Source organism: Epinephelus moara, chromosome 13 (genome assembly GCF_006386435.1).
Source record: "Epinephelus moara isolate mb chromosome 13, YSFRI_EMoa_1.0, whole genome shotgun sequence".
Classification (NCBI taxonomy): Eukaryota; Metazoa; Chordata; class Actinopteri; order Perciformes; family Serranidae; genus Epinephelus; species Epinephelus moara.
Window position 1 is genome coordinate 37,834,682 of NC_065518.1, and position 10,263 is coordinate 37,844,944.

At 39.2% G+C, this 10,263-nt stretch overlaps 1 protein-coding gene across 1 annotated transcript in view; it reads right to left on the reverse strand.

The window, feature by feature from the left end:
- LOC126399574 (protein FAM200A-like) overlaps positions 1-10,263 on the reverse strand; it is a 34,223-nt gene that overhangs the window by 2,799 nt on the left and 21,161 nt on the right. The window contains exon 5 of the mRNA XM_050059633.1: positions 1,252-1,381. Within this exon, the coding sequence (XP_049915590.1) occupies positions 1,252-1,381 (130 nt within the window). The remainder of the gene's footprint in view (positions 1-1,251; positions 1,382-10,263) is intronic.

Genomic DNA, 10,263 nt, shown 5'->3' on the forward strand with positions numbered 1-10,263 from the left:
TTCTACAAAGGTTGAAACAAACACTGGTTTCTTAGAAAAGTAATTATGTTCAATTTGAACTTAGTAAGTAATCTATAAAACCGTATGATGCATTCTAGTAGTCTAAGGGTAGTAAGTGAAGGGATGCATCATGTGATCTTCACCAAGGATCTGATCTGTGAAGGGCAAAGGCCCAGAAAGCAGGAAAAATACCACGCCCTGGCCCTCATATATAAGTTGCTTTTTGTTTGGTGGAACTTGCAAGAAGCTATCATTCTACCCCTCTAACACCACACATGTGGCTCAACATTAAGCTCTCAAGATTGTGGAGGCTAAGTTTGACCCCTCTTGTGAGGCATGTTCAGATTAGAAGTTTTTGACCATTTTAATGAATAGATGCCTCAATCAAGTGTGCTTTGGAGTGAAAATAGAAAGAAAAAATGTTTTAATCCAATATTAATTATTTACCCAAGTACTTTAACGGGTTGAATACAATGACCTTGCATAGAAATATGTAAGTGCTTTGTGTGTTTTTATTTTCATATTATAAACTCATAGCCATAAACTGCATAAAATAATGGACATAGCTACTGAGACGTCATCCACTGAGAGAGAGAGAGAGAGATAGTCACTTAGCTCCAGTCAGTACGTTTACATGCACAGTTAAATGGAGCTACGGTTACAGCCAGACTAGGCCATCTAATTGGACTACTGTCCTTGTTCAATTATACAAGCACGGGAGGGGAATCCATTTATTCACCGAAGTATGTCCAACTCCACTACCATAGGTGGTTTTATTTATTTAGCGAATGCAAAGTCCTTCAGCCAAACAGTTGCCGTCTGATCTGCTGTATGGAGGGTGACTAAGCCTCCTTCAAGTCTTTGTAGAGGGCAAGCTTCAATGATGTGTTGCACTGTTTGCTCCTCTCCACAAGCACAAAGTGAGCTTGAGCTGCTGCCCCACTTGTGAAGGCTGGCCAGGCAGGGGCCATGTCCAGTCCTGAATCTGTTTAGGGTTGACCACTGTCTCCTTGGGAGGTTGGTGCCAGGGACCAGCAGGGTGGGGTCTGCCACCAGATGTTTGTTTGGGACGTCTTTGGACTCCCATTCCTTTTCCCAAGCTGATTGGATGGTAAAGTCAGCTGGCGGGGGATTCTACCAAATTGGACGTCTAGATGGAAGCCGGGCAGTGGGTGGGTTGAAAATGTCTGTGTAGATTGGTAGATGAGGGGAGTCTTTGACCTTTTGGAGCATCCTTTGAGTGAAGGCTACCTGCCGGATGTGTGGAGGGGCTATGTTTGATAGGATGGGGAGCCAGGGGAGTGGTGTTGAGCGGATTGTCCCGGTGATTATCCTCATGGTTGTGTTGAGTTGGGTGTCCACATGGTGTGTATGGGGTGACCTGGACCAAACAGGGGCACAATATTCTGCTGAGGAGTATGCCAGGGCCAGCGCTGAGGTGCGCAGTGTGGGGGCTTCTGCCCCCCATTTTGAGCCAGCAAGCTTGCAGAGCAGGTTATTTCTGGACTTCACCTTAGCTGCCTTCCCTTTAAGATGTTCCTTGAAGGATAGGGTCCTGTCAAGGGTCACTCCAAGGTAAGTTGGAGTGGGGGCGTGCTTCAGTTTAAGTCCACTCAGGTGGATGTTCAGTTAGGTGGTGATATGCTCCCTTTCAGCATGTTAGGTTAGGTTGACCTATTATATCATAGACCAAACAATGGAGTGTCATCCTGCTGTTCCACCACTTTTTTGAACAGGTTGCCATTCTGTGTTTTCCTCCCATAGATTTTATTTTAAAATATTTAACTCTTTCAATTGACACAACATGAACTGTGTCTCCTCACCCATCCACAAATGCACAGCTCTGGATGTAGATTTCGCCCTGTTGTTCTAGGTTCTTCTGTTACACATATAATGCTATTCCACTCCCAGGTCAAAGCCTGGAGTGGAAACTGTGAAGCATGTGCAGAGCACCTAGGCCAGTTTGGGTCTGATCAATCTGGAAATCCATCGGTAAAAAAAATAAATAAATAAATTCTTCCTTTAAATTGCAGAATCTGTCTTGAGAGATTTGGGTCTGATTGACTGTATACATGCAGGAGTAATTCAACTCCCAATCACATTATCTAGGTGTGTTAGACCAATTTTGAGAAATTCAATTTAGTATGATTTCAGTCAGACTAACATGTTTACATGTATTTTAAAAGTCTCATTTTAGTCGGACTAACCCAATAAATCCGTTTTCTCTAATGTCATACAAATGTACTATCAGAGCCTACCAGGTGGATCAGTAACATCGTGATGATCAGACAGCGAGAGAAACTGAGGATCTGCATTGAGCCCATCACTCAGCCATAGACAGACCATACTGTCATCTGCAAGAAAGCTAAAAGGCACAAACATCTTCATAAATGAGGACTTTTCAGAGGCTGTCCAGAAAAAGAGGAGAGAACTCCTCCCAGAGCTGAAAGCTGCCTGTGGCAGGGGAGAAATAGCCAGTTTAAGGTATGACAAGCTGGTTATCAAGTCCAGGAGTGCACCAGAAAGCCGATAATCAATTTGATTTGATACTTTTTTGTTTGTTCATTTTTGTCTGACTAGCTGAAATCACAGTTACTCAACACAAAACAGTGGATAGGAGTAATACAGATCCAGATCCAGAACCTGTGGACTGCATCTCAACTGACTGTTACACTTCTGATTTGGTAGACCAGATCTTCAAGCCTTTTGACTCTTCTACTTTTGATTCTTATAATGCTGATGTTGACCCAGACCAAAATTTATTTTCCTCATCTGATGTCTCTAAACTGTGTAGTTATAATGAAACCCAGTCTAATAACGTATGTGCTTCTATGCCTGCAAATACTTTTTCTACTTTTCATCTGAATATCAGAAGTCTTTCGAGTAATTATGACAAATTCTTTCATTATTTATCTTTACTCAGACATGACTTTTCTGTTATTGCTTTATCTGAATCATGGCTTACAGAAGACTCTAAAGAAATTTTTAAATTACCTAATTACAACTCAGTTCATCATGTAAGAGAAAATAGATCTGGAGGTGGAGTATCTCTGTTTATTCATGCTGATTATGATAATTAAGGGATGATCTTTCTTTGAAAACAGATAGGGCTGATGTGGAATCTCTTTTTGTGGAGCTCTCTGGTGTCTCTGGTGGAAAGAATGTTATTGTTGGGGTTATTTATTGCCTACCTGATTCAGTCATCAAAGACTTAATGAAAGTTTGTTCTGTTCACTTGACCTTATCAACAGAGAGAAAAAGCTTTGTTACATTTTAGGAGATTTTAATTTAAATCTCCTTAAACATAATTCAGATACCCTTATTGGGGACTTTCTAAATGTTCTCTATTCTAGTTATTTCTTCCCTCTTATTCATAAATCAACACGAGTTAATGAAAAATCTGCAACTTTAATTAACATTTTATCCAACTCCTTGACTGAAGGAATGAAATCTGGTATTCTATATTCAGACTTGTCAGATCATTTTCCGATATTCCAACTCTCTGTGAACAAGGTTAGTAGAGCTGAAAATTCTAAGGTAATAACACCTAAAAGAAATATAAGTACGAAAAACACTGATAAGTTAAAAGACATGCTTGGCAATATTTCCTGGGATGATGTATATGAAGAGAATAATGCTGATTTAGCATATCAAAAATTTATGAAAGTTATTAGCTCTTGTTTCAATGAATGTTTTCCCATAGGAAGACCTACCAAGAAATGTCACCAAGACTTCAATAAGCCATGGTTCACAGCTGATTTGTTGAAGCTGCTAAGGAAAAAGAACAAACTGTATATGAGATATGTCTTAAATCCTACTCCTCTTTCTCATGGTGCTTATAAACCCTAAAGAAATAAATATATTAATTATATTAGATCTGCAAAAAAGAAATATTTTAGTGATGAATTAAACAGGTGTTCAAACAACATTAAATCCACATGGAAAGCATTAAACCAGTTGCTTCAAAGAGAAACTACCTCAGAATTACCTTCTGTTTTTCTGAATGGGGAAGATTCTTTAAGTAACCCATTTGATATAGCTGAACAGTTTAATGATTTCTTTGTTAATATTGGTAAGAAATTAGCAAATAAAATTCCTACTTGTCATGTAAACCCATTGGATTGTATTCAAGGGACATTTCCTGTTATGCCTTCTTTCAAGCTCCCCGATATCCAGGAAATAAGTGATTGATCAATTGAAAACATCTGCAGCTGGCCATGACAATATTCCAGTATCTCTTGTCAAGCAGGTGAAACAATTAATCTTGCAACCACTTTCTTCATCTTTTCCCTGTCTTTAAAAACAGGAGCTGTACCAGAGGATTTAAAAATTGCTTAAGTTATTCCCTTGTTTAAAATTATCTACAACAGGATTTCAATACAATTCTGTACAATCATCAGTATGGTTTTCGAAAAAATTATTCCACTTATATGGCTCTGCTTCACCTGATTGACAAGGTCACATCTGCTCTTGAAAACAATGAATTTGTCTGTAGTATTTTCTTAGACTTCTCTAAAACATTTGATACTGTAAATCACAATATCTTATTGGCTAAGTTATATAAATATGGTTTTCAGGATGTTACTCATAAATGGTTGACAAATTATGTTTCTAACAGAGCTCAGTTTGTTTGTGTTAAGGAATACTATTTTTAATAATAATAATAATAATAATAATAATAATACATTTTATTTATATAGCGCTTTTACAGCTCTCAAAGACGCTTTACATTTAAAACAAAGAAAAGAAGTACATACAAAAAAAAGGGGGGGTACATGAGAAACAGAGAACAAAAAGCTAATGTTTAAAGGTTAAAAGCGGATTTGAAAAGGTGGGTTTTGAGGAGTGATTTGAAGGTGGATGGATCTAATTTATGTGTTATATTTCCAATCTTTTGTCATGTTTAACATTCGCGTTTCAAAGGCATCTGCGTATTGTGATCATAACAGTGCACACTATGCATTAAAATTGTAATTTCTAATAATGACAAGCAATATTTGTGTGCAATCCTTGTTTACACAAGCACTATGCGCAGTCAGAAGCAGGCAGGGCCGGAGTGGGACTCATTTTCAGCCCTGGAGTTTCATGCCTCAGACCAGCCCACTTTAGATCACGACCTATTATAACCTTACATGTTAAGTCTACAATAGAGCACTGTTCTCTAAAGCCTTGTAATTCAGTGTTTTTTTCTAAAATATTTCCAATTCAGTTCAAGTAAGGGTTGCTGATTTGTTGGGGCACCGGTGGCTTAGTGGTAGAGCAGGCGCCCCATGTACAAGGCTGTTGCCGCAGCGGCCCGGGTTCAACTCCAGCCTGTGGCCCTTTGCTGCATGTCATTCCCTCTCTCTCTCTCCCCCCTTCACACTTGTCTGTCCTATACATTAAAGGCTAAAAAGCCCAAAAAAATATCTTAAAAAAAAAAAAAAGGGTTGCTGATTTGTTGATGTTGATTTATTTCAACATGAGTGAACATCTCCAACATTATTCTTTACAACACAACATCCTTTTCAACAATATCAGAATCTATATTCCGTTCAATAAGTGTTCACGGATATCCAAACCTTAAAAATGAAATAAAAGAATAAATAAAAATATTAAATATTAAATTTGAAAAAAATAAAATAAAAGTGTTTTTCACAAACTTGACACATTTGCAAGTCACTTTCACATTCACGACCCGAGACAGAATTTTGGACCGCGACCCACTGGTTGGGAACCACTGGGTTACAGTTAATGTTGTGGTAAAAGACATTTTGCACCATGAGCTAAGTTGTATACACAGTTGGTGACCTCCTGCCTGTGTGGATACTAGAGTGTCTCACATGAAGTTGTGCTTGGGTGAAATAAGGAGCTCTGCCTGGTTCAGAATTCATCTCTTTGTCTTATTCTAGCAATCAAGAAATCTAAGCTTGCCACAATATATTTTTCTAATTTCTAAGTAATTTCTTTTTTATTGTTTTTTCAAACAAACCAAGCAAAACAAACAAATAAACAAACAATAACAATAATAAAAAAAATACAACCAATAAGATTCACCACAAGTTGAGAAATCACAACAAATAAAACTACAGCAAGACAGAACAAAGGGAACAAGGACAGAGGGAAAACAACTGAGACACAGATATATACATAAATATGTACATATCTATGTCGATGCCTGATACACACAAAAATATATATGTGCATCATACATATTTTACATAGTACAATATCAAATTGTACTTTATATTATGTACACTAGTTCACACCTAAGATTGTAACAAAGGGTGCAACTCATCAGTACGTCAGGTTACAGCAGTATAAGGGCCCCATATTTTCATGAGCGTTAAGCCCACAAGGTTTGTCCGATTTACGTATGTTTTTTTTACCAGCCAACAAAAAGTTGTATATAGCCTCTGTAGTGTAATGCACTGATTTACTGAAGACATATACTGTACCTTTTAGTTGACTTTTAAAAGATACGTGTTGAAGCAATGTACTCTGTGCATTGACAAATTACACACTGGTTTATTATTTCATGTATTCCTATGACACACACACTCACTGAGCATTTAAGCATTGTGGTGGAGAAGTACCTAGGCATCATTTCTAAAAATAGCATGAGGATGGGCTCAGAAACACTGGTGGAAAATTAGGGGAATTACAGCTTGTCCTGANGTTGCATCTGATTCTACGTGTCTCCAGTGATTTTTTTGACCTCTGAGTATTTGAGTTTTTGATATCATAATGGAAAACAAAGAAAGTCCGTTTGAGAAGAAAGGAATGAGGTCGCGAGCTAACTGGCCCAGCTCCCGACCATTTGAATTATGCTTCAACACCTCATTGTATTTCAATAATACATTGTGTGGTAAGCTTAATGGTAAAATGTAGCTTATGTTATTAATTTTGGGGACTATTATCATCTTTAAGATATTAATTTTCCCCAGGAGGGACAGCCCCAATTTGGTCTTATTCTGTAAAATAAGCTCTATTTTCTGAATTAGAGGGAGGAAGTTGTTCGTCATAATGTCGTCCAGCCATGGAGTGAGCTTTAAACCCAAATATCTTAGGCCAGATGGTTGCTATGTAAATTGCCATCCCCGCCTAACACTAGGTGGACAGAATCTCGAAAATGGGCATTGCCTCAGACTTCGACCAATTTATTTTGTATCCAGATATACCTGATAAGGAGTCAGTCAAAGTGAGGATGTGGGGCACAGTTGTTACTGGGCTTCTAGACAGTAGAAAAATATCATCCGCTTACAGGAGTAGTTTATACTCTTCGCCGCCTGCCTCTATACCAACTACATTGTCATTTCAAGCACCAGAGCAAATATTAAGGGGGATAGAGGACAGCCCTGTCTTGTCCCTCTGTGAAGTTGAAAACGGCGAGACTTTCTGCCATTTGTTACCACAGATGCCTTAGGACTACGATATAATAATTTAACTCATTTAATAAAAGAGGGACCGAGGCCAAAGTTTTCTAGTGATTGAAATAGATATGCCCGCTCCACCCTGTCAAATGCTTTCTCCGCATCAAGTGAGAAAGCTACTGTTACATCTGCCTCATTTCCAGCTTGCCACATAAGATGGAGCAGCCTGCGGAGATTATCAGGTGATGTCCTATTTTTAATGAAACACACTTGACCTGGGTGAATATGTTTTGGTAGAAAATCCTCCAGCCTTGATGCAAAAATCTTGGAGAGCAACTTAGCATCAACATTAATCAGTGATACAGGGCGGTAGTTACCACACTGTTGCGGGTCCTGCCTTTTTTACGAATCAAAGTTATTATAGCAGTTTGCATACTATCTGTGAGAGACGCCCTTTCTATTGCATCCTTAAAGACTGTAGTCGCAGGCAAGGAGATCTGAAAAAGCTTTATGAAATTTGGCTGGGAGGCCATCCTCCCCAGGAGATTACCCACTCTGCAGGTCCTTTATAGCCTTTTTAACCTCCTCCAACATAATGTCAGCTCCAAGTTCACATTGCTCCTTATCTGACAAGGTTGGGCATCTTACACTAGATAAAAAGGATCTAATGTCTTCATAATCTGGGTTGTCTGAGCTATAAAGATTTTGATAAAATGTGGCAAATATGGCATTTATGACGGTATTGTCTGTCTTCAGTTCGCCGCTGTCACTTAGTATAGCTGGTATAATTGACTGGGTGTACAGCTGCTTTGCTCTCTGTGCTAGAAATCTTCCAGTCCTCTCCCCTTGTTCATAATATTTATGTTTGGTTCTGAACAAAGCATATTCAACTTTCTTCTGTAATATGGAATTAAATTCTGCTTTTAGCTTATTTAATTCAAGTAGGGTGGTGTTGTAAGATTGGGTAGAGTGTCTATTTAGCTGTTTGCTCAATAACTGAAACTAGCGATTCTTAGATAAGAAAATAATCTATTCTTGAATAAGAAGTGTGTGGATGAGAGTAAAAAGTAAATTCCCCGTCTGAAGGGTGTGTTACGGCTGTGTATGTGTTCTGTGCTGCTGTCCCTTTTCCCTCCCTTGTAGATCTGCTCAGGTGTGCTGCATTACCTAAGGAGGTGCAGCACACCTGGCATGGAGGAGGTGTTTAAGAGCTCCTGTGCCAGCAGTATGTATGGCAGCAACTTTGTAGCTGGTCTACTTGTATGATCCTTTTTGGTATGTGGCTGTTGCACTCCACTTTTGTGTTGGTCACCTGTGTTACTGTTTTTGGTGTTGGTAAATGCAGTAACTTGTTTGGCATTGTTTTTCTTTTCACCTCATAGTTGTAGCCATTTTGCATCTGGTGGGAGTGGCACCCACTGATTTGGCTACTTGTGCAGCTGCTGCTTATTCTTGAACTCGGTGGCAGCAGCTCAGAGGCCGTTTACACGTACACGATGATTTTGATAAACGGAGACATCTTCCTTCGTTTGTGCCCTTCATTTACACGCAAACGGAGATTTCTCCTCTTCACCTCTTTCTAAAAACTCCGGCCAGAGTGGAGATTTTGGAAAACTCCGGTTGCGCGTTTGCATGTAAACTGAGATAAACGGAGATAAACGGAGTTATAGGCAGCCGACGTCACAGTATGCGCCGTAACTTGCGCCTGTGTCAAAAGTGCGACCTATGTTGCTATGGTGACAATGGATACATGGAAGGCTTGAGCTTCTCGTTACACTGCCACCTACAGGTTTGGCGTGCTCTTGTGTATATATACACGAGTAAGTGTAAACGAAGATCTTTTTGAAAACGGAGACGGTGAAATGTCCGTTTATGAAAATAGCCGGCAACATGTAAACGGCCTCTTAGTTGGGCCTTTTTTTTTTTTTTTTTTAATGATTCGATCTTGTTAGATCCAAATTTGACCTAAGGTGACACCTTATCACCCTATCAGTCCTATTAATCTGTGTGTTTAGTTGTTTATCTTAACATACAGTTAAGTGAACTATGTCAGTGAACTATGGGGTGTTTAACCGTAATGTATTTACCTTTAACTGTCTCAGTACTTGAGATTGACAGTGTGACAAATTATTTATTCATTGTTTTAAGGGTGGGGTGTCATGGCTGTATGTCTTCTGTGCTGCTGTCCCTTTTCCCTCCCTTGTAGATCTGCTCAGGTGTGCTGCATTACCTAAGGCCACACCTGGCATGGAGGAGGTGTTTAAGAGCTCCTGAGTCAGCAGCAGAGGGGAGAGGCACTGGTGTGGGGACTGCTGGGGGGTATTCCAGAAAGCAGGTTATGTGAAAACTCAGAGTAAGTTAACCCTGAGATGAGGGAAACTCTGAGTTATCCGTTCCAGAAAGAGAGGTAACTGAAACTCTGAGTCAATCACCATGGTAACAGACTCTGTGAACATAACCTGCTCGCTGACAGGTTTTCTTCCCTTCTACTCTGAGTTTTTCTCTGTCTCCTCCCTCTTACACGCTGTTTCATTTCCTCATTCATTCAGTCCGTGTCTCATTCATTCAGTCCGTGTCAAAGCTTGTATCGAAGTGCATTAATTAGCGGAGATTTACCGTCTGTAACAGTCTAAATCCTGCTGGATATTAGTTTGTTACTCAGGACTGTCTCAAGTTACTGAATTTATGCACATCAATCATTTCTTTGGACATCATTTTTTGTCTTAACATTCAAATATTACACAGCGAGAATTCACCCTCAGCTCAGAATCAAACCTCTGTCCTTTTTTATATTTATTATTTTTTATAACACTGTGCACAAGGATCAGACTGTCAGTCTGTTAGAGCAGCTCCCAAATGTTTATTGCACATAATGTGTAGGTCTAATTATTTAAATTTTAAAAATCGGTAT